Source organism: Bufo gargarizans, chromosome 2, assembly GCF_014858855.1.
Source record: "Bufo gargarizans isolate SCDJY-AF-19 chromosome 2, ASM1485885v1, whole genome shotgun sequence".
Lineage (NCBI taxonomy): Eukaryota > Metazoa > Chordata > Amphibia > Anura > Bufonidae > Bufo > Bufo gargarizans.
The window spans coordinates 694,580,838-694,604,936 of NC_058081.1; the positions used below are offsets into that span (position 1 = coordinate 694,580,838).

General features: G+C 45.4%; 1 protein-coding gene across 5 annotated transcripts in view; it reads left to right on the top strand.

Annotated features, from left to right (window-relative positions):
• LOC122928993 (myosin-10-like) overlaps nt 1-24,099 on the top strand; it is a 137,170-nt gene that overhangs the window by 99,060 nt on the left and 14,011 nt on the right. For all 5 annotated transcript variants that reach the window (XM_044282384.1, XM_044282385.1, XM_044282383.1 and 2 more), the window contains 23 exons: nt 2,365-2,558; nt 3,284-3,405; nt 4,509-4,578; nt 5,572-5,732; nt 5,846-5,954; nt 7,040-7,171; nt 7,434-7,640; nt 7,816-7,953; nt 8,761-8,884; nt 8,992-9,163; nt 10,145-10,357; nt 11,387-11,531; nt 12,595-12,801; nt 13,000-13,104; nt 13,520-13,672; nt 13,774-14,022; nt 14,228-14,440; nt 14,603-14,815; nt 14,907-15,068; nt 16,546-16,674; nt 17,847-17,935; nt 20,933-21,056; nt 22,816-23,024. In XM_044282384.1, the coding sequence (XP_044138319.1) occupies nt 2,365-2,558; nt 3,284-3,405; nt 4,509-4,578; nt 5,572-5,732; nt 5,846-5,954; nt 7,040-7,171; nt 7,434-7,640; nt 7,816-7,953; nt 8,761-8,884; nt 8,992-9,163; nt 10,145-10,357; nt 11,387-11,531; nt 12,595-12,801; nt 13,000-13,104; nt 13,520-13,672; nt 13,774-14,022; nt 14,228-14,440; nt 14,603-14,815; nt 14,907-15,068; nt 16,546-16,674; nt 17,847-17,935; nt 20,933-21,056; nt 22,816-23,024 (3,640 nt within the window). The remainder of the gene's footprint in view (nt 1-2,364; nt 2,559-3,283; nt 3,406-4,508; nt 4,579-5,571; nt 5,733-5,845; nt 5,955-7,039; nt 7,172-7,433; nt 7,641-7,815; nt 7,954-8,760; nt 8,885-8,991; nt 9,164-10,144; nt 10,358-11,386; nt 11,532-12,594; nt 12,802-12,999; nt 13,105-13,519; nt 13,673-13,773; nt 14,023-14,227; nt 14,441-14,602; nt 14,816-14,906; nt 15,069-16,545; nt 16,675-17,846; nt 17,936-20,932; nt 21,057-22,815; nt 23,025-24,099) is intronic.

Below are 24,099 nucleotides of genomic sequence, written 5' to 3' on the forward strand. Positions count from 1 at the left end.
CCTTCCTGGCAATGCTATATTTCTTTAGATATCCAGAATATTCAGGCGGTTTATTTCTTTGACACCTACGCTGTGCTGCCGCAGGGTCCCGGTGAAAGTAGGTTATTCATCTGTTCGCTCTGCTCTCCATCCTGTGGCCGCTGTGACTCATGCATGCAATGATAGAGACGCCTGCTTCCAGTCTGTCTGTTGCTTCTGTAACCTCCAGCTTCCTGGTGTATTAAAGGCATGCTATATAACATCGGAAATCAAAACCACTGAAAAGCTTAGAGTTTGGATTAGTCTTCATTGCAGATTCTATCATATTTAGCCAGACACCATGATGGAATCATCCGTTAGATGCCATTGGCATCTGTTATTCTATGATAGAACAAAAAAAAAAAAAATCACAATGGAGATGTGAACAAGCACTGCTGTGTGGGGATGTGGTGGGACGAAACCGATCCCGATAGCCTAAATGCCAGAATCCAGGTTGCCATAAACGGTGCTTGTTACAACAGTACCTTCGTGGTAAAGGCAATAAATTGAATTCTTACATCCCTGTTTTTGAAGGGGTTGTCCAGTATTTTACTAATGATGGCCTATCCTCGGGATAGACAATCAATATATGATCGTCTGGGTCAGACTCCCAAACCCCCACCGATCAGCTCTATTGCAGTAATCCAGCAATGGAGCTACCATCACAGCAGTGCTGGCAGATTTCACAGAAGGGATACACCCCACTGCTTGTGAGAGAAATACATCTAGCTGTGCAGCTGAAAAAGACTTTCACAAATATGATTGTACAAAGCACAGCCATTATACAAACTTTTTTTTTGAAAACTTAGGTACGCTTTAAAGAAAGTCCCAAATGTGAAGGGTTAATACTGAACTGTATGTTAGAACAGTGTTTCCCAACCAGTGTGCCTCCAGCTGTTGCAAAACTACAACTCCCAGCATGCCTGGACAGCCTTTGGCTGTGCGGGCATGCTGGGAGTTGTGGTTTTGCAACAGCTGGAGGCACACTGGTTGGGAAACACTGTTAGATATTTATGCAGTGAGGGACTGATCAGATTACGTTTGGCTATCCTTTTCAAACACCTATTTTAATTTTGAAAATGATCTGTTAACAGATCTGTAGACTTTCAGCAGGGCTTGCTTTATAGTTAAAGGGGTTGTCCAAGTTAGATAAATCCTTGGGTAGCAGCTGTAAATAGTCTAAAATAATGAAGGAAGTGATACAATTTCCCCCCTGCTGTTTTCAATGTCACACTCTGGTCCTGACGTTATCTTCCTGGCTGCAACAGTGACCAATCACCGGCCTCAGCAGTATATAGGACAGGACTGCTGAGGCCAGTGATTGGCTGCAGTGGTAATGTGTTTTGCAAATCACTGCTGCAGCAAGGAAGATAAACAGCGGTATTGAGGACTGGAGAACAGGAAGTGGCGGGAGATGGGCTAAGTATAGCTGCTTTTGTTATTTTAGACTCTTTACAGCTACCGCCCATTTTTTTTTTATGTGACCCAGTGAGACCCAAGAGCTGCGGTTCCCCCCATCCTCCTGTGGATGATTGACGGCTTTCATCCTATACTGTGTGTAGGGAGAATGCTGCCAATCAGCAGGATGGGGCGACGGGGAAGCCTGGAGCTCAAGACACGGAACCCCGAGTCCCGCTGGAGCTGCTCACCAATGATTTTAAGAAAACGCCTGACCAAAATATAGGAAAGTAGGCAAATCAGCTCTACAGTCACCAGATGTAAGGTAGCTATCCTATGTCAATCAGTCATGTCAAAAGGCCTGTTTAAAGGGTCGATTGATTGCTAAGAGCTCATTTGCATACATTCTTCCCAGAATTTCAGAGAAGAATTGCCAGACCTATAAGACTCCTCACGCCACTTAGCTGCTCTCCATCATGCGGCCAAAATATAGTAAGCAACCTGGTGTTGTGCTAGCCTTTAAGACCCTTTAGGTCAGGGATGGCCAGCTGTTTTAAAATTCCCACCATGCCCTGCTGTAGGCTGATGGCTGTAGGCAGTCTGGGCATGCTGGGAGTTGTAGTTTTGCAACAGCTGGAGAGCCGCAGGTTGACCATCCCTGCTTTAGGTAATAAGGCATACTGTCATGTAGCCTGCTTTTGAAAGCGTAGGTGAAGTGGCATGTGAGTGTTTTCTCGTGTCCATATATGAGAAGAAGTCATGACTCTTGTGAAGTTCATGGCATGACCCTTGTATAACGTTTGATCGCACGCCTTCCACTGGTCCTTGTGGAGTAATTCCATCTCCATATTCACTACAACAGAATTGTATTTATCATATAGAAAACCTTTTCGGCCTGGCTTCTCGTGTGCTCCTCCTCCTAATCTCTCTCACCGATTTTTCTCTCAGTCGACAGAATTGTTGGGCTGGACCAGATGACTGGGATGGGCGAGATGTCATTTGGATCTTCATACAAGACCAAGAAGGGAATGTTCCGTACGGTCGGACAACTTTATAAGGAATCTCTGGCCAAGCTCATGTCTACGCTGAGGAACACCAATCCAAACTTTGTCCGCTGCATAATCCCCAACCATGAAAAGAAGGTAAGACCAAAAAACACGAGCCTTCATATACACATCATTCACTACATCTACCTAAAGACCACATACATTGCCTTAAAGAGGTTCTCTGACTTTAAATGTCCCTCAAGGCAGCAATTGTAATACATAATAATATATAATTACCTATTTCATCCCACACTGCCGCGCCGATCCTCTCTGCTACTGCAGTTGTGATGTCATCTTCTTGACATGACGGTCTACTCCAGACACCACTGAAGCCAATCTGTGGCCTCAGCTGTATGTGGCACATGACAACTGAGGCCAGTGATTGGCTGTCATGATCATGTGGAGTATACGGGCTATCACCCCAGCCGGTGCAGCCAAATAATAAAGCCATACAGGGGGAGGATGGCGGGGGATAAAATAGTGGGATATGTGGTGTTCTGTTAATTTATCACCATTGCTGCCTTGGTGGGCTTCTTTACAATAAGTCGGGGAACCCCTTTAAATCACACTTGGGCTCCTTTTACAATTTATATACTATGCCATCTCATAGGGGTATATTAAATTCCATATTGCTCTCCATATTTTACAAAACTATTTTGGATCCAGCACATTCCTCCTGCTAGGCTTCTTCCAGGATTTTTGAGTTGGAGAGAGGGGTACTGGTTTTCCTTGCGGGAATCAAGCTGGTGTAGGGAGCCTTACAGGCAATGCACACACTGTATAGGCGATGCACTCCTTTTACTAATCTCTATATTCATTAGGCTGGAAAACTGGAGCCTCACCTAGTGCTTGACCAGTTACGTTGTAATGGAGTCCTGGAAGGGATCCGAATCTGCAGACAGGGCTTCCCAAACAGAATAATCTTCCAGGAGTTCAGACAGAGGTAAGTGCAACAGATCTTTGTGGGGAGGAGTTTGAATGGAGCGGCATTTGAGCATGCCCAACCAGGACAGATGATAAATGTATGATGACTGGAGACCCCACCACTAGGACTTCCACCATAACTAGAATGGTCCTCCTGAGGCTCATTGTCATCTTGATGGTAGAGTTTGAATGGAGCGGCATTTGTGCATGACCATCCGGGACAGGTGATAAATATATGATCACTGGGGACCCCACTGCTAGGTCTCCCACGATCACTAGAATGGTCCTCCTGAGGCTCCCTGTCATCTTCATTGTATGGAGGAGTTTGAATAGTGCTGCATTTGCGCATGCCCACCACTGGTGTATTTAATGTCTGTATCTCTGTCGGAGACCACCAAGTGATGATTTTCTGGGAAAATCTCTTAAGTATCCTAAGTTGTTCGGTTGTTTAGGATATCACTTGACAGGAGGCCTCTTCAGGCTTTTGAAAATGACAGAACTTGTGGAGCCAGACTAAACATTAAAAGGAAAAAAGTCTCCTAAAGATCTGAAGTCTAATAAGTTCCCTACCCTTGCGTTGATTTCCATTCACATGGTTCTGAGTGTAGTACCTAGTTCTGCTGTCACCTCCCTGGTGGCAGTAATGGTTGACAGTATCTTAAGTTGTCAGAAGGTGCAGAACCACATGCAGGGGCCCAAGAGCCACTGGTTTGTGTATTGCTTTATAGCTTTTTAGTTCTGAATATTCAATCTGGTTGATTATTGCTCTGCAAACTGAGTTGTGAAGATGCACTTGGGCTTCATCTATAGGGCTCCATCCACCCGCCGGTGGCCAAAAAAGTGACCGTTATAAGTTGGCCTATCACACTGTATGCCTATACAGAGGGATCCATGGCAGCCTTCCACGGGAGGTGTACGTCAGCAGATCCTCCTGACGTACTGTAAGCTCTAAACATAATGTGAACAGGTCCTCAGCTGTACATGGCTGCCAGGACTGCCTCCGAATACTTGGGGCACATCTCGATTCTCCTCTCCTAGAGGACATTTCCCGATTTTACTTTCTCACCACTGAAATCTTTTTGAAAAAATATTTCAACTAACAAGTGACACGCTTTTCTTTAGATATGAGATCCTGACACCAAACGCTATCCCCAAAGGATTCATGGATGGCAAACAAGCCTGTGCAATAATGGTAAGGATGGTTTCTACTAGTGTTTTACATACTAGCCAAAATTTCAAGGAGGACGTGTCATCACCCTGACATGTCTGTTTTAGTAAATAGGTGTATTTTCATAACTATTCTGGAGCATCTGTTCTCATAACTCTGCAATGTGTCGTTCCTCTGTTATTCCTCTTAGAATTTTTTTAATGAATTGACAACTGGGTGTTACCATTTTACCTGTCAAAGCGGCATGTTCCTAGACAGTCAGCACTTATTGGACAATATGAGACACCCTCCTAAAGGTCATCTGTTTGTACCTATGACATTGGCTGACCTGTTACATGCTGAAGACATCTGTGTTTGTCCCATGTTGATGTGTGTCCGGATTGCTGAGAAGTTTTATTATATGCAAATTAGCCTCTAGGAGCAATGGGGGCGTTACCATTACACCTAGAGGCTCTGCTCTCTCCAACTGCTGCGCCCTCTCCACTTTGATTGAGAGGACCAGGCAGTGTGAATGTCAAAGAGAGAGCAGAACCTCTAGGTGTAATGACAACGCCCCCATTGCTCAGAGAGGCTCATTTGCATATATTAAAGCTTCATTTTTCTCAACAATGCGGGCACATATGAACATTGGACCAACACAGATGCCTTCAGCTGCCAAGCGTACATGTAACAGGTCAGCCAGTGTCATAGGGGCAAATTTGCCGACAGCTGCCCTTTTAATTGTATTTCCAAACTATCAATGTATTCATAAAATTCTAGTAGGAATAATAGAGGAATAGCACAACATAGAGCTATAAGAAAAGATGCTCCAGAATTGTTATGACATGGGGAATGCAATTGGTTACTAAAGAGAACATATCGGGAGAGGTGAAGGCTCCTCTGTAAACCCGTAAAACATGCTCCAGAACAAAGTGCGGGCATACGATATCCGGTGGATTTTCCTGTGTAACGTTTGCAGGTGGGAGACATTTATCTTATGCGGGACTTTATTCATGTTTGCTCCTTCTCGATTTGCAGATCAAGGCTCTAGAGCTGGACCCCAATCTATTCCGCATAGGACAGAGCAAAATCTTCTTCCGAGCCGGAGTGTTGGCTCACCTGGAAGAAGAGCGAGATCTGAAAATCACAGATATAATCGTGCTCTTCCAAGCGGCGTGCAGAGGATACCTGGCCAGGAAGTAAGTCGCAGTAACAGGCTAGTACGCAGAAGACTCATTCCGGCCATATTACACGTTGCTGGTCATAAGAACTATGGAAGAGAAGATGGATGCTTTTTATTTTTTTATTTCAGAGCTTTCAATAGGAGGCAGCAGCAGATGAGCGCACTGAAAGTGGTGCAGAGGAACTGTGCTGCGTACCTCAAGCTGAGACACTGGCAGTGGTGGCGACTCTTTACCAAGGTTTGCCATTATTTGTATATTTCACTTGTTCTGTCGTTGAGGCCCACACCATGGTGTCTTCATGGGTCACTTGTAGCTAGGGATGAGCGAACTTGTGTTTTTCAAATTCGGTGTAATCTAAGAATTCCGTTATAGATTCTGCTCCCATGGACCATGACTAATGGTCCGTGGTAGCAAAATCCATAACAGAATTCTTAGATAACCCGAAGCTTGTATTTTTAAAACGCACAAGTTCGCTCAACACTACTTCTAACATGACTCGGGCTTTGGTGGTTGTGGCTTCACATATACATACAGATCCGCAAATACGGAAAAGACGCACGCTCGCATACATTTGATGGGGACCGATCAAAGCTTTTAATATGTCTTTATGACATATTTAAAACTTTTCTCAAAACTCATTAACCCTTTAAAGGGGGGGGGGGGGAACAGATCAGAAAGGTATAAAAATAACAAAAAAAAGCATTACGCCCCTCCACTAATCTGCTGCCATTCTGATTCTGCCGCTCTCCACTTTCTGTTCCCTGCGTGACACCCCTGAAATGGCAGGAAAGGCCTGCTCAGCCATTTACTGCCAGAGTCAGGTCACTGCTATGGCCAATGATTGGACCTAGCAGGCCTTTCTTAAGATGTTTGGTGTGTGTAGAGCAGCAGGGACTGGAGCAGTGTCGGAATGGAGGTGAGTAATGGCTTTTTTGTTATTTTTAATTATGATCGTTTTAAAAAAATACATATCTTCCTGGAAAACCCCTTGTAAACCCTGCAAGGAGGTGTGGACTTTTCTCCTGGTCGCCCTTCGCAAAATAGTCATCACAGTATAACTGATGCCGTAGCAGCATAGTCGCTGAGGGTCCTCCAAAAATTGGTCAGAATATGCCGGGCCAGAGGACTAGATGGGAGTGTAGTAAATAATTTAGCCAAAGGTCGTCACTAGGAGAACTGCAGGTAACGACGGGTAGACAGTCCGAAGGACAAAGCATGTGTGAGGTCAGGAGCAAACGTCGAGGTCGGGATCATGACACTCTGGAGTTTGCGGTGGAAATTCTGCTTCATCTGTAAACATATTGTGGTTTTCCTTTCTGCAGGTGAAGCCCTTACTACAGGTGACTCGACAGGATGAAGTCATGCAGGCCAAGGTGGTAGAGCTTCAGAAGGTCAAAGATACCCAACTGAAAACAGAGATAGACCTGAAGGAGATGGGAAGCAAATATCAGCAGGTAAGAGCAGATAGGCAAAAAATACCCTCTTGTCCCTCGTCTGTGGAAACCATTTGCAGAGTACAGGCTGCCATACACGACCGTTTATCCTGATGCTCATGGCCACTGCAGGCAATTTGAATTCACCATGCTGCCATGATGTATGCTCTGATTTTTACATGATCTAGGTTAGAGGATTCCTTTTTCGAGGATACACTAGGACCAACGCTGATCAGACATTGTATTCTGTACTATGAAATATTTGTCATTTTCTGTCTTGTAGATGATAGAAGAAAAAAACATTTTGGCTGAACAGCTTCAAGCAGAGACCGAACTTTTTGCCGAAGCGGAGGAAATGCGCGCCAGACTGGCAGCGAAGAAGCAGGAGCTGGAGGAAATCCTGCATGATTTGGAGTCCCGCGTGGAAGAAGAGGAGGAGCGTAACTTACAATTACAGAACGAAAAGAAGAAGATGCATCAGCATGTGCAGGTAACATGGTAGCCGGGTCTGGACTGGTTGTTACATGGGTCCAAATTTTTATTTGACCGGTAGGGTGTCTGGTTTTCTGGAATTTAGCATTACACTTGATTTTAGTGTATCCTATTGCTTTAATGCTGGTTATGACTGAATGTGGCCAATTTCTGTCCTTCCTTGTAATGATCAGGACCTGGAGGAGCAGCTGGAGGAGGAGGAGGCTGCTCGGCAGAAACTGCAGCTGGAGAAAGTGACGACAGAGTCGAAATTAAAGAAGATGGAAGAAGACGTTCTCCTACTGGAAGATCAAAATGCCAAACTCAGTAAGGTATGTTCATTCTCCTGTATATGAAAAACTAGGAACCCGGAGCAGCTGGGGATACTTACTGGCATTACAGGCAATACGAGATCTTGCAGTGGTTGACCTGCACAAGTAAATTTCCGTGTGAGCAACGCTTTTTTCTCTGTAGATTTTTCTTGGTGGAAATTCCTGGTTACAAGCTTTATTTAACATCATATTACTACATAAAGTTGGTCCAATATTTTAGTTTCCCACAGGTCCTTTTAAAGGGGTTGTCTCACCTTGTACATTGCTAGCTTGTCGCTAGGATAACGCTCCCAGTGTCAGATAGGTGCAGGACCTATTGAAGCTCCCAAAGAGAACGAGAGCACACCGCACATGTATGGCCACTCTCTGTTCATTTCTGTGGGACAGGCTCAGCTATTTCCGGCAATTCCATAGAAGTGAATGGAGCGGTGGCCGCGCAAGCACGATCCACTCTCCATAAATTTTTTACGGGTTTTCAAACCTACCAGACGCCTGTATCTGAATACTTTTTGTAATTGCAGATAATTAAAAATTTTGCATAGCCACTGTTATTCAATAGAATGTATCTGTCTAGCGCCACCTGCTGTTTGTTCTCAGCTTCGCTGAGGTGGACGTACATGCACGGTTCCATCCTTCAACTGCCCCAGCCATATCCACTGATTGTAGCTGTGTTCTAATAATGTCAGGTCCTTTAGGTCCAAAACATTATCAAGGAGTAAAAAGGAAAAGATGACCCAACAGACTGCACAATGCATCCAAACATGGGCGATAACGGGCGACAATAATTTTTTGCTTCTTTTGTATCAGGAAAGGAAGTTGTTGGAAGATAGAATTAACGACTTTACATCAAACATGGCTGAAGAAGAGGAGAAGATAAAGAGTCTGAACAAACTTCGCACCAAGTACGAAGCCGTCATTGCAGATATGGAAGGTAGGATATCTCCATGATTTTTGTGTAGAACCCGTGAGGTGGGGTACGTGTTTCATTCAGTAAAGGATAGTGACGAGTAGAAAACAATATTATGACGAACATTTCAGATCGTCTCAAGAAAGAGGAAAAGGGCCGACAAGAGATGGAGAAAATGAAAAGGAAGTTGGATGGAGAGACATCAGATTTACAGGATCAGATCTTAGAGCTTCAGCAGCAGATTGAGGAACTGAAGCAACAACTGGCCCGTAAGGAAGAAGAGCTGCAGGCGGCACTTGCTAGGTAACCTTCTCAGCCTCCTGTCACTTACAGGCTAGGAACGCCTTGAGGGCCATTTATTAATTATCGATTTTCATGTATTTTTGGTTAAAAAAAAATAGCTCCCACATCTTCTGCCTTGTTTGGCTTCTGCCACCTCTATGTTTCACAGTACATAGCAGCTGAAGAAAACTTCTGTGATAAATCGGTTAGAGAACTTGTCTGGCGGCTCACTCTCTGACCTCTCCTATTACTGGGTTGTGTCCCACTAGTTTTATTTTTGTGGAGCCAGACACAGCTGCTATAAATGTATGTGCACTATAGTACACAGGTCCCGGGGTCCAAACACTGATGGTGCCGGACAGAAAAAACTTAGCATTTTTCTGTCTGATGCCATTTCACATCAGTCTTTTCAAGTGACGTGCCAGACGTATGGGATCAATTTTAGCTTCAGTTTTCGCCAGGAGTTATTCTACCAGGCAGAAGGAGGACTGAGCCGGGTCACCAGACATGTGTGTGATGGCGCCCTAAGCTGATTTATGCCAGAATCAGAGTTGAAGATTAAAGGACTGTTTTATACTGATGACCTGTCGGTCCCAGGTGTCCCCCACCGATCAGATACTGATGACTTGTCCTGACTGAGGATAGGTCATCATTTAAAAACAGTCAGAAAAACCCTTTTAATTTAAACTGACCACAACAATTTTAGTGGTATCTGCTGACCATCTAAAGTTTAGGGGGGCCTCCTGACATATATCGATGGAGCGAAGTAAAGGGTGTTTGATTTCAACATGCCCGATTCCTTTGTTCTCGGGGAGAAAAGGTGCTGTCAAGAGTCTGGCAGTAATTTACTCTTCTGTCCCCATTCAGAAGACATGCATGGTTGAGCCAAGCGTATTGGAAGGGGGGGCAAGAGATAGCGGTCAGCCAAAAGACAAAAAATAAAATTTTCAATACCTGCTTTTCACAATTGGAAATATTTGTTTGACCTTGTTTCCTATGTAGGATTGAAGAAGAAGCAAGCCAAAAGAATAGTTTACTGAAACAGCTTCGGGAGCTCCAGTCTCAGATCTCAGAATTACAAGAAGACATGGAATCTGAAAAGGCCTCTCGGGCAAAAGCAGAGAAGCAGCGCCGGGACCTTGGAGAAGAGCTGGAGGCATTGAAGTCTGAACTTGAAGACACTCTAGATTCTACTGCCACACAGCAAGAACTTAGGTAGGAGTCGTCAGAAGGGTCGCTACTCCAACATTGCTTGTTGACACATATTCCCCTTTTGGCAGGATAGACCATCCATCAATATATGACCGTCGGGGTCTGACACTCCTCACCTCCACTAATCGGCTGTTCTGCCGGAGCTTCAACGCCAAAAGTCGATGCCCAAACTAAACTACCCAGTTATTGTTATTGAGGAACAGCTGATCAGCAGGGGTGCTGACCTATTAGATGTTGATGGCCTATGGTCCCTATCCTAATACGGTAGTAAAATCCTAGATAACCTGAAAAACTGTGCAGGTATTATGGTACTCAGGGTTGAGCGCAATTACTTGGCAAGCATTCAGAACATTCATGACCTATCCGCAGGAAACCGGCGGCATGATCTTTAAAATTGTGCAGCCATTGGCCACAACATTTGGGGCTTCATGTGGATGGTGCAGCATGTCCCATGTACAGAGTTATTTTACTATTCTGTGCCAAATACAGCATTGCTCTCACGTGTATTTTAGCACAGAATACATGAGTATTTCATTGTGAGTTACCCCCTCAAACCATATTCCATTGAATTCACCCCACTTAAAAACCGAAAATACGCAAAGAAACGCATGGATTTCTGAAGCAGATTTCTCATGCTATCAGCATCGTATTTTCCGCCTGTAAATATATAGTGTATATTAAAAGGCGTGAAAATCTTTAGCTTAATTTGACTCGCTGTCCACGCCTCAGGTCAGTCTCTGCGTGGAGAGTTTTTACAGATCCACAGCATTTAAACACTATCTACACTTAGAGCGTATCCTCTGCCATCTTAAAGGGCCCTTATGTGAATAGGGGATATGTTGTCTTCATGGGATGCTTTGTAAGCATTTTCATTTATTGGATTTTGAATGAATTACGCAGAAGTCCATGTCTTCTGAGTGGTGGCTTTATACGTAAAGCATTGAGAATATGAGTAGAAATCTGTCGTGTACCGGCCTCATCCTCTGGAACATACTAGCAAAGTATTGATGCCAATTCTCATTTTTAATCCAGGGCAAAACGTGAGCAGGAGGTGACTGATCTGAAGAAGAACATTGAAGAAGAAGCAAAAGTCCACGAGTCTCAGATTGTTGAAATGCGACAGCGCCACACACAGGCTCTGGAGGATCTCTCCGAACAGCTTGAACAGTCACGGAGGGTGAGTAACAAGCCCGGGAAGTGGTGAAGACAGAGAGGGGTTTGCATTTTATTAGGAGGCATTTCCAGTGCTGAATCGGTAATACAGTAAATGCACAGATCATCTACTACTATTAGATGTAGTTAACACTTTATACTAAGAAATAAAAAGGCTGGCCGTATACTTGAGATAGCCGTTCAGCCGAGAGCTCACTCACATGCATGCCCGACTCCTCTGGTTATTCTTCCCTGAAACTTAGCAGGCTTATTTTGAAATTCTGCAGGCCCAACCCCTTATTCACTGGTCAACCAGTCCTGCCAAAATCACCGGGTTCATCCAACATTCATCAAATGTCTATGTCCTAGTCACCATGTGATGTATGGAAATCCATACGAGCCGTTCTTATAGACACCATGACGAGACCGGTGTCAATGTAATCAGCAGAATTAACCCTACTAGAAAGTCTACTTGGGTTGATCCTACTGACACATGCTGTTTAAAATGTCCATTCTCATCCCGATTCTCACTCGCCTGCTTCAGTGAGTAGAGGGAATTACACTGCAGCCATACACTTCTGGCAGAAGCTTATCACCCATGAGGAAAAAAAGAAGATTGGGCATGTTGAAGTCCAGCTTGCCCAGTCCTTCTTTCCCATTTCATCTGCCATCAGGTGAGGATCAGGACACCCCCGTACCAGGGGCGTATATCTACCATAGCGACAGACCATGCAACTGCTATGGGGCCCAGGGCAAGAGGGGGCCCCGTCTTAGTTGGGATAATCTCCTCTTCTACTGGAGGTGAAAACTTGGTCAGGACTCTACCCTCTAAAGGAACAACTTTTAGCAAATGATTCAGTGGAAAAGTGTCCCAAGGGTCATTGAAAAGGGTTTAGGCAGAAACCCTTCTGTCCTGTATCGGGGGGCTGGTGTGATCCTTGCTATGGGGTCCTTAATTCTCTATGTACGCCACTGCCCCGTGCACTTTAGATCTTTGTCTGTTCTCTCCAAATCCATGGATTTGGATAACTTACATGTAAGGCGTTCGACTGCCTTTACTAGACATTGCTTCTTTTTTATCCTTTCAGTTTAAAGTGAATCTGGAGAAAGTGAAACAGTCACTAGAAAGCGAGAACGCCGATCTAGTGAAGGAAGTCAAAAATCTTCATGGCACAAAACAAGAATCAGAGCAGAAGCGAAAGAAATTAGAAGCACAGGTGTCTGAGCTCCAGGTCCGAGTCGGTGACAGCGAGAAGGCGAAGGCGGAATTGGCAGAAAGGCTACAGAAACTCCAGGTAAGGCCGGCAGCCATGTTATCGGAAGGCTTGTCCTCCGGCTCATGATCAAAATAGGTCAGATGCCTGTAACTGTACAAAGACTATTCTAGGCCTGATGAAAAGTTCTACTTCAGAGACTTATTTCATCTTTATGAATATATTTTGGAAAGTCTGACAGATTTCACGTTCTCATAACATTTGTGTATATTGTCTTAGGCTGAACTGGATAGTGTGTCGGGATCGTTGGGATCCACAGAAAGCAAGTCCATCAAACTAACCAAAGATTTGTCTACAGTGCAATCACAACTGCAGGATACCCAGGTACTTTACGTCACTTTTTTAATGCTCCTTTTTAAAGCAGGGGTCAGGTCCACTCTCCCATTCTCCAAAATAAGCCAATAAATACTATGCCATTTGGCTTACAGGCAGCATCAAGTGTACTTCTGAGGGGAGAACTCACCCAGTCTACCCCTGCCACTCTCATCTGTGATTGATGGGTGCTGTGTATGCAGATAGACAGCTGGCAGCCATCAGTCACTGTGAGAAGGGTAGGGAGAGGTGGAGCGCTCCCCTTATGGATCCATCAGACTCATAACTGTGTGCCTATTAGCCAAACAGTGCAATATTTTTGTGCCATTACTTGGTAACAGGAGAACAAACTTTTCCCCCCTACTATAGGGCATCATAGTCTGTAAGCTCTGTACATATATATTTTTTTTAACCCTCTTAACTATAGGAATTATTGCAAGAAGAGACAAGACAGAAGCTAAACTTTAGTTCTAGAGTAAAACATTTGGAAGATGAGAAAAATAACCTGCTGGAGAACCTTGAGGAAGAAGAGGCGGCCAAGAATCAGCTCGCCCGTCAGCTTCAGGCACTACAACAACAGGTAACAGTTTAGCACTCTTTTTCGAGATCTCTATGTAAACCTAATTCTAAAGGAAGAGACGTCTGTGTACAGCGTGATAGACCTTTTGGCATTCTTCTCAGCTCCTTGATTCTAAGAAGAAGATGGAGGAGCACGGAGGTGCAGTGGAGAGCTTGGAAGACACCAGGAAGAGAATGGCTAAGGAGATAGATCTTATGCAGCAACGTATGGAGGAGAAGCATCAAACCAATGACAAGCTGGAGAAGAGCAAGAACCGTCTGCAACAAGAACTGGATGACCTTATGGTGGATCTGGATCACCAGCGGCAAATAGTTTCAAGTCTGGAAAAGAAACAGAAGAAGTTTGACCAGGTAAATACAATGACTACAGATTGCATGTAAATGTGTAGATCTTAAGAATCCCCCCCCGCCAAAAAAAAAGGCCAGAAATCCTGTTGGCAGAATCCACAGTGGAGCGAGCTTTAGTTGTGTGCAGGGTAAATCTGTACATCCTGGAACATGGTCAAACTGATTTTGAGTGAGAGCTAATAATATATTTCATACTTGTATTATTTAGATGTTGGCAGAAGAGAAGAACATATCAGCACGCTATGCCGAGGAGAGAGATAGGGCAGAGGCAGAGGCTCGGGAGAAGGAAACAAGGGCTCTGTCCCTAAGTCGAGCACTTGAAGAGTCTCTTGATCTAAAGGATGAACTCGACAGACAGAACAAGTTGCTGCGGGCAGAAATGGATGACCTTGTCAGTTCCAAGGATGATGTTGGCAAGAACGTAAGACTTTATTACTCTACTATCCTTACACTGTCCCTGTTTTATCAGACATATTAATATAATGACCTGGAGAAGGCCCCACAGCCATACAGTTGGGCTCCTTGATGTCATACTTAGGTGTGAAGGACTGTGTATGTTAAACAATAAAATGTACAATTTCAGGTTCACGATTTGGAAAAAGGTAAAAGAGCACTGGAGCAGCAAGTCCAGGAAATGAAGACACAGATAGAAGAACTAGAGGATGAACTTCAGGCCATTGAAGATGGAAAACTCCGTCTGGAGGTCAACATGCAGGCCATGAAAGCACAGTTTGACAGAGATCTCCAAAACCGTGATGACTCAAATGATGAAAAGAAGAAACTCTTGATCAAGCAGGTGCGTTATATATGCAAGACTGTCCTCTTGCCCGGCGTGTTGTGGACATGTATTTAGATGAGCTTATTGTTTTGGTCTATTCTTGTTCCAGGTGCGGGATCTAGAGGTGGAGCTGGATGAAGAACGCAAGCAGAAGGCTCAAATTCTAGCCGGCAAGAAAAAATTGGAGATGGACCTTCAGGACATGGAAAGTCAAATTGATGGCGCTAACAAGGGACGAGAAGAAGCAGTTAAACAGATGAAGAAACTACAGGTGAGCAAAACACATTTACTATCATGACTGGGCTGTGCAAGCATCTCCGAGCTCCCTACAGAAATAGATTGGCTGATGCCTTAAAGAGTCACTGTACTTTTTACAAAATGTCATCTAATTTAATAGAGAATGGTGTAACTAGCAAATTTCTAAATCGCTTCATTTAAAAATTATGCCTGCATCCATCTGAAAAGCTGTAAAGTCATGGCCACTAGGGGTGTCATTTCCACCTAAGGCCTCTTTCACACTTGCGTTGTCCGGATCCGTCGTGTACTCCACTTGCCGGAATTACACACCGGATCCGGAAAAACGCAAGTGAACTGAAAGCATTTGAAGACGGATCCGTCTTCAAAATGCTTTAAGTGTTACTATGGCAGCCAGGACGCTATTAAAGTCCTGGTTGCCATAGTAGGAGCGGGGGAGCGGTATACTTACAGTCCATGCGGCTCCCGGGGCGCTTCAGAATGACGTCACTCTGGAGCGCCCCGGGAGCCGCACAGATGGTAAGTATACTTACTGCTCCCCCGCTCCCCACTACACTTTACCAGCAGCCAGGACTTTAGCGTCCCGGCAGCCATGGTAACCACTCTAAAAAAGCTAAACTTCGGATCCGGCAGTGCGCCGAAATGACGTTTAGCTTAAGGCCGGATCCGGATTAATGCCTTTCAATAGGCATTAATTCCGGATCCGGCCTTGCGGCAAGTCTTCAGGATTTTTGGCCGGAGCAAAAAGCGCAGCATGCTGCGGTATTTTCTCCGGCCAAAAAACGTTCCGTTCCGGAACTGAAGACATCCTGATGCATCCTGAACGGATTTCACTCCATTCAGAATGCATTAGGATAAAACTGATCAGGATTCTTCCGGCATAGAGCCCCGACGACAGAACTCTATGCCGGAAGAAAAGAACGCAGGTGTGTAAGAGCCCTAAGTTGCAGTCCACTGCCTGTTGTCAGGCAAGATCTGTCCCTGGTACTAGGAACTTAGAAGGTGGCTGAGAGGAAGTGGGGGCGTGTTAGAGCTAGCTGAGTTTGTGAGCCTGATAAAACAGCTGCTTCTGAACATTACATGTCTGTAAGTGTGATGTATCCCCCCTTATCAGCTTTCTGAGCTCCCTAGTAGAAAACAAACATAATGGGAAGTAAGGGAATGGATATCGCAGCAGTACAGTGCTGGCAGATTCCACAGAAGGAAATTCCCCCTGCTTCTGAGTGAAATACATCTAGCTGAGCAGCTGAAAGAGGGAATAATATGGCTGAAAAACTTTTAAGGAAGCCTAAACACAACTGTTCCTTTACAGTTATGATTGTACAAAGAAGCGCAGCCACTTTTATTTTTTTTTTTTTACTCTGGTATGTTTTAAGGACACAGCCACTAAAATATGTTTAACGCTCAAATGAGGAGGAAAATAATACATTAAAATCATACACTGTGTGCCCATGGAAAGACGTAGTTGACGGTAGATGTGACTTGTTTTACAGCTCCAGTTGAAAGAGGTTTGGCGTGAAGTGGAGGAGACTCGGTCATCTCGAGAGGAAATGTTCATCCAGTCTAAAGAGAATGAGAAGAGACTGAAGAGTCTGGAAGCAGAACTTCTCCAGCTACAAGAGGTTTGTCACATCTCAAAATGAGACTTCTAAGAAATGAGGAAATGAGTCGATGATGACATTACTTAATCCAACCATACCCATTAGATGACTGTCATCCAAACCTGCCGATTTAAGCGAGACCAGCCAGGCATCTAATGTGTATGGCAGTGTCCAGAACCTCCAAAGGATGGTGACATTTAAAGAGGTTGCCCTCCTTTGTAATATTGACGAACTATCCTCTGTATATAGATAACAGAATTCACCATTCACAATAGGTGATATCACAGCTCATCTGCTCCCTCCTGACCTCTGCACAGGTCACACAGCATGCCTAGAAAACTCTCCCATAGAAATCATTGGGGTCAGCCCCTGTCCATTTTGTCTATGGCCCATGTAGCTGCTCTCAAAATGCACATTTTAGGCCTAGTGGCCCATGTGAAAATTGCAGGATTATATAAAATTTTTGTAATATAGTGACATGAATTTTTTTTTTTTTTTAAATCACAAAAATGTAAAAAAAAAAAATCCTGCTTAACATAAAAACGTGATTTAAACAGTAGATCATTTTCTGATGACACATTCCCTTTAAGGTCCATTCACGCGTCCGTGGTGTATTGCGGATCTGCAATACATCGGGCCGCACATGGCCGGCACTAAATAGATAAGTCCTATTCTTGTCCTCAGCTGCTGACAAGAATAGGACATGCTCTATTTTCTTTCGGAGCTGCGGAAAGGAAGTTCGGGGCCGCGCTCCGGGAATGCAGATGCGGAGAGCACCTAGTCCCCATAGAGAATGAATGGGTCCGCACAATTGCGGAACGGATGTGGACCACACTTGCGGACGTGTGAATGGAGCCTTAAAGCGAGACCTATGAACCGCTTTGTCATCGGGCCCCTATTTCTGTTAGATGGTGTCAGTATCTAACAAGGAGGATTCCCCATGGTGGAAGGTCAGCACTCCGCGCAGCAGATTTAGTAAGACCAGTGTGCCAGAATGATGTCTCGTGATGTGCCAGAAAACTGGTACAAATGCCGTATTATCTGTTTTCAACACTTTTTGCCGCTTTTGCAAAAGGGGTATGTGGCTCTGTGCCAGATGATGGAGTAAAGTAATCATCCGGGAGCTGTCGTAAGGAAAGCGTGCAGCGGTATGACAGTGCAGAAAGGATGACGTGCAATATCTGTTGTTACAGGACTTGGCAGCTGCGGAAAGGGCAAAGAGACAAGCTCAACAGGAACGAGACGATCTGGCAGATGAACTGTCTAATGGTGTCAGTGGCAAGTATGTGTCTGAATGTCACCTCAAAAGTTTTATCAGCCTAAGGCCTCATGCACACGGACGTTTTTTTTCACGGTCCGCAAAACGGGGTTCCGTTGGTCCGTGATCCGTGACCGTTTTTCCGTCCGTGGGTCTTCCTTGATTTTTGGAGGATCCACGGACATGAAAAAAAAGTCATTTTGGTGTCCGCCTGGCCTTGCGGAGCCAAACGGATCCGTCCTGAATTACAATGCAAGTCAATGGGGACGGATCCGTTTGATGTTGACACAATATGGTGCCATTTCAAACGGATCCGTCCCCATTGACTTTCAATGTAAAGTCTGGAGTTCTGTTATACCATCGGATTGGAGTTTTCTCCAATCCGATGGTATATTTTAACTTGTAGCGTCCCCATCACCATGGGAACGCCTCTATGTTAGAATATACTGTCGGATATGAGCTACATCGTGAAACTCATTTCCGACAGTATATTCTAACACAGAGGCGTTCCCATGGTGATGGAGACGCTTCAGGTTAGAATATACAAAAAAACTGTGTACATGACTGCCCCCTGCTGCCTGGCAGGTGCTGCCAGGCAGCAGGGGGCAGACCCCCCCCCCCCTGTTTTTAACTCATTGGTGGCCAGTGGGCCCCCCTCCCCTGTTGTTAACTCGTTGGTGGCCAGTGTGCGCACCCCCCTCCCTCCCTCCCTCTATTGTTTTAATACATTGGGGCCAGTGTGCGCGCGCCCCCCCAACCCCCCCTCCCTCCCTCTATTGTTTTAATACATTGGGGCCAGTGTGCGCGCGCCCCCCCAACCCCCCTCCCTCCCTCTATTGTTTTAATACATTGGGGCCAGTGTGCGCGCGCCCCCAACCCCCCCTCCCTCCCTCTCTTGTTTTAATACATTGGGGCCAGTGTGCGCGCGCCCCCCCAACCCCCCTCCCTCCCTCTATTGTTTTAATACATTGGGGCCAGTGTGCGCACCCCCCCCCAACCCCCCCCCCCCCCCCCCTCCCTCCCTCTATTGTAATCATCATCGGTGGCAGCGGAGTAGAAGATTTTCATACTTACCTGGCTGCTGCGATGTCTGCGTCCGGCCGGGAGCTCCTCCTACTGGTAAGTGACAGCAATGCGCCGCACAGACCTGTCACTTACCAGTAGGAGGAGCTCCCGGCCGGACGCAGACATCGCAGCAGCCAGCAGCCAGGTAAGTATGAAAATCTTCTACTCCGCTGCCACCGATGATGATTACAATAGAGGGAGGGAGGGGGGGGGGGGTTGGGGGGGGTGCGCACACTGGCCCCAATGTATTAAAACAATAGAGGGAGGGAGGGGGGGTTGGGGGGGCGCGCGCACACTGGCCCCAATGTATTAAAACAATAGAGGGAGGGAGGGGGGGTTGGGGGGCGCGCGCACACTGGCCCCAATGTATTAAAACAATAGAGGGAGGGAGGGAGGGGGGTGCGCACACTGTGCCACCAACAGTTAACAACAGGGGAGGGGGGGGCCGCACAATGATATTCAAACTGGGGAGGGGGGGGGGGGTCTGCCCCCTGCTGCCTGGCAGCCCTGATCTCTTACAGGGGGATATGATGGGGTTAATTGTACTATCATATCCCCCTGTAAGAGATCGGGTGCTGCCAGGCAGCAGGGGGCAGTCTTGTACACAGTTTGTAGTGTATTCTAACTAGAAGCGTCCCATCACCATGGGAACGCCTCTGTGTTAGAATATACTGTCGGATCTGAGTTTTCACGAAGTGAAAACTCAGCTCTGAAAAAGCTTTTATGCAGACGGATCTTCGGATCCGTCTGTATGAAACTAACCTACGGCCACGGATCACGGACACGGATGCCAATCTTGTGTGCATCCGTGTTCTTTCACGGACCCATTGACTTGAATGGGTCCGTGAACCGTTGGCCGTGAAAAAAATAGGACAGGTCCTATTTTTTTCACGGCCAGGAAACACGGCTCACGGATGCGGCTGCCAAACGGTGCATTTTCCGATTTTTCCACGGACCCATTGAAAGTCAATGGGTCCGTGAAAAAAAACGGAAAACGGCACAACGGCCACGGATGCACACAACGGTCGTGTGCATGAGGCCTAAAGGAGTTGTTCACCTTATGTTTTTTACTTACCTGAGCCCTGCCACTGGGTTCATCCTCCACCGCTGCCCCTCTGGCTTTGCGGGTCCCGCGTCAGCATCTGGTTTCCCCCGGAGAACTTGACCGCTGCAGGCAATGACTGGCTGTAGTGATCACGTGTCATCCATGCAGCACGTCACTTGGATTTTAATTAAGACCGGCCATTAGTATCAGATCAGCAGGTGTCCAACATCCTGCATCAGCTGTCACCTTGTAGGTCCAGTGCGGGCTCTATATGGCAGTACTGCAGTTACCAGCTCTGTCCACTACACCATGGAGCTTCTGCAGCTCGTCGCTGGGAGTGCTGGCTGACGGGCCCCCGCCAGCCTGATATTGATGACTTCTCCACAGATGCTTTCCAGTTTTAAACAATTTGTGTTTGTGTTGGATGTGATCTGAGAAGTATCACATCCGCACAGATTAAAATTTTTTGTAAATGCAGAATATTTCCATTCACTGACCTTAAAGAGGTTGTCCGGGCTTTTTCATATTGATGACCTATCCTCAGGATCAGATCAGCGGGGGTCCGACACCCGGCACCCCCACCGATCAGTGTGCACATCCCATCTCCCTTTTCTTTTCCTGCTCGCTGCAGTATGTCTATGGGACAGCAGCAATGGACAGGAAGAAAGACGGGAGACGACATGTGCGCGCTGCACGTGCCGTCTCCGCATACAGCTGGGTGTCGGACCCCCGCTGATCTGATCCTGAGGATAGGTCATCAATATGAAAAAACCCAGAGAACCCCTTTAAAGCAGAGATGGTTGACGTAGGAACTCTAGTTGTAAGGGAAACTACACATCTATACGTATAGAAGATTCTACAGGGTATAAAGGGTTTACGGTATTAACCTCATGAATTGTATTCCCTGATAGATCCGCCCTGTTGGACGAGAAGCGCGCCTTGGAGGCCAGGATTGCTCAGCTGGAGGAGGAGTTGGATGAGGAGCAGAGTAATATGGAGCTCCTCAATGACAGATACAGGAAGTATACGTTACAGGTATGATCAGATAACCTATAGGATGTGATAGTATTATTATAAAGATCAGACACGGAATACATAGCAGGAGCATAGAACAGGAGAGTCTATCACATCTACGGGTGCTAGGACACCCAATGAATAGTACCAGAACCACCATTTTGGGCACCAATTTGAGTACTTCTGTATACAAACCTCAGTGCAGCTTCACCAGACTGGCCAGGAGCCACCAAGTGGAAGTAACCACATGCCAGCCAGTCAGGCCCCCCTCATGATGAGCGGAGTGCATAGGAGGGTATGCATGAAAATGCCGGTATACCACAGCAAGATACATGGAAAAAGGATTAAGGTTTTCAACTTTTTTGCTAAGAATGTTTTACATCTTTTCTTCTTTCTTTTTTAATCAACCCTTTTATGACCGGGTCTAAAAAAAAAAAAAGGCAACTTTTTGTGATTTTCTGCATGTGGTGGTTTAGTGACCCTAACTTTTTTTTTTTTTTTTATCTGTTTGACTACCAAAATAATTTTTGCAATTTTTTTTGCTAAACACTTAGGACTTTTTATTAGCATGTTTTTTTTTTGTATAATTTGGTGGAAAACCGCTAATTCTTAATAAAAAGTATATATTTTTGTAATTATAGCTTTTTATTTCTTAAATATTAAAACTGACACAAAATTATTACTACAATGGGTTCCCTATTTTGTGACTATCATTTTGATATATTTATATATAACATGTTTAGGTTTGAGTGAACGGGGCGACTATGGTGTTGCTTTCTGTTAGCGACGGCATTTTAAATTTAAATTCTTTTTTTTAAATTTTATTAGTATTTTATTATATTTTTTTACGTATATATTAAAAAAAATTTGGGCAGATATGTCCCCCAGGAGTACCCAGTTACAGGGGGAAAACAGCCCCCTGTGGGGGCATGAGACACGGGCAGAGCTGATCAGGGTCTCCTGTCTTCTCCTCAGGGTCCCAGTTGTCTCTCACAGCCGGGACCCGACCTGTTCCTGCTAGATTGCAGGAGCTTTAATCAGCGCTAGGATTGAAGCGCTGCCTGAACGTTTATATACTGAGTATTCTAATTATAGCTTTTTATTTCTTAAATATTAAACTGATACAAAATTAATTACTGCAGTGGGTTCCCTTTTTTTGTGACGTTCATACTCTACGGGGTATGTGCAGATAGGACGTGGGCAGTCGGGTAGGGGTTAATTCATACATTTCTATGACACTCCCATAGTTTTCCCTGAATGGTGCTCCTGGGTGCTCTCATTGGGTGTAATCAGCCCGGCAGACATAACACACTCCCTTTTATCTGTGAGAGTCTACACCAGGGATGGCCAACCTGCGGCTCTCCAGCTGTTACAAAACTACAACTCCCAGCATGCAAAGACTGCCTACAGCTATCAGCCTACAGCAGGGCATGGTGGGAATTGTAGTTCTACAACAGCTGGAGAGCCGCAGGTTGGCCAGCCCTGGTCTACACCCTCAGTTTCTCATGTACTAAAGGGAAACTGCTGCTGCCGTTCTAGAACGGGCATGTACTAGATTCTCTGTAGGAATCATATCCTCGGTTGCTTACGTGGGAGCTACATGTGAGTGCCCCCTGCCTGTTCATTTACATGCCCTATGTATGCAGCTCATTTTCTTGATTTGTAGAAGGGTTTAGCTGGTTGCATTGATATCGATTTTTAATTAAAAAAACAGTCTCAAGTTCTTAAGTGTCTACACCCTTGCATATAGCTCTACTGCAGTACTTGATCCTTCCACCAGGTGGAGACAATGACCACTGAGCTTGCGGCAGAGAGGAGCTTCTCCCAGAAGGCAGAGAACGCCCGTCAGCAAATGGAGAGGCAGAACAAGGAACTGAAAGCGAAGCTGAATGAGATGGATTCTTCTGTCAGGGCCAAATACAAGATTACTATTGCATCCCTGGAGTCTAAGATTGCTCAGCTGGAGGAGCAAATGGAGCAAGAATCAAAGTAAGTAAAGAGGTGGCTTTCCTGCTTGGGATCCCCATCTATCAGCAGTCCAGGACTTTCTCATCCCTTGGATAACATTTCTTTATTGGACTTCAAGAATATAAAAGCAGTGATTGGCTCACGCGTTTTGAGCTGTGTAAATGTATAAGAAATTACATTGATTTTATATACAGGTACAGACCAAAAGTTTGGACACACCTTCTCATTCAAAGAGTTTTCTTTATTTTCATGACTATGAAAATTGTAGATTCACACTGAAGGCATCAAAACTATGAATTAACACATGTGGAATTATATACATAACAAAAAAGTGTGAAACAACTGAAAATATGTCATATTCTAGGTTCTTCAAAGTAGCCACCTTTTGCTTTGATTACTGATTTGCACACTCTTGGCAGGTGAAGGTAGTCACCTGAAATGGTCTTCCAACAGTCTTGAAGGAGTTCCCAGAGATGCTTAGCACTTGTTGGCCCTTTTGCCTTCACTCTGCGGTCCAGCTCACCCCAAACCATCTCGATTGGGTTCAGGTCCGGTGACTGTGGAGGCCAGGTCATCTGGCGCAGCACCCCATCACTCTCCTTCATGGTCAAATAGCCCTTACACAGCCTGGAGGTGTGTTTGGGGTCATTGTCCTGTTGAAAAATAAATGATGGTCCAACTAAACGCAAACCGGATGGAATAGCATGCCGCTGCAAGATGCTGTGGTAGCCATGCTGGTTCAGTATGCCTTCAATTTTGAATAAATCCCCAACAGTGTCACCAGCAAAGCACCCCCACACCATCACACCTCCTCCTCCATGCTTCACGGTGGGAACCAGGCATGTAGAGTCCATCCGTTCACCTTTTCTGCGTCGCACAAAGACACGGTGGTTGGAACCAAAGATCTCAAATTTGGACTCATCAGACCAAAGCACAGATTTCCACTGGTCTAATGTCCATTCCTTGTGTTCTTTAGCCCAACAAGTCTCTTCTGCTTGTTGCCTGTCCTTAGCAGTGGTTTCCTAGCAGATATTCTACCATGAAGGACCTGATTCACACAGTCTCCTCTTAACAGTTGTTCTAGAGATGTGTCTGC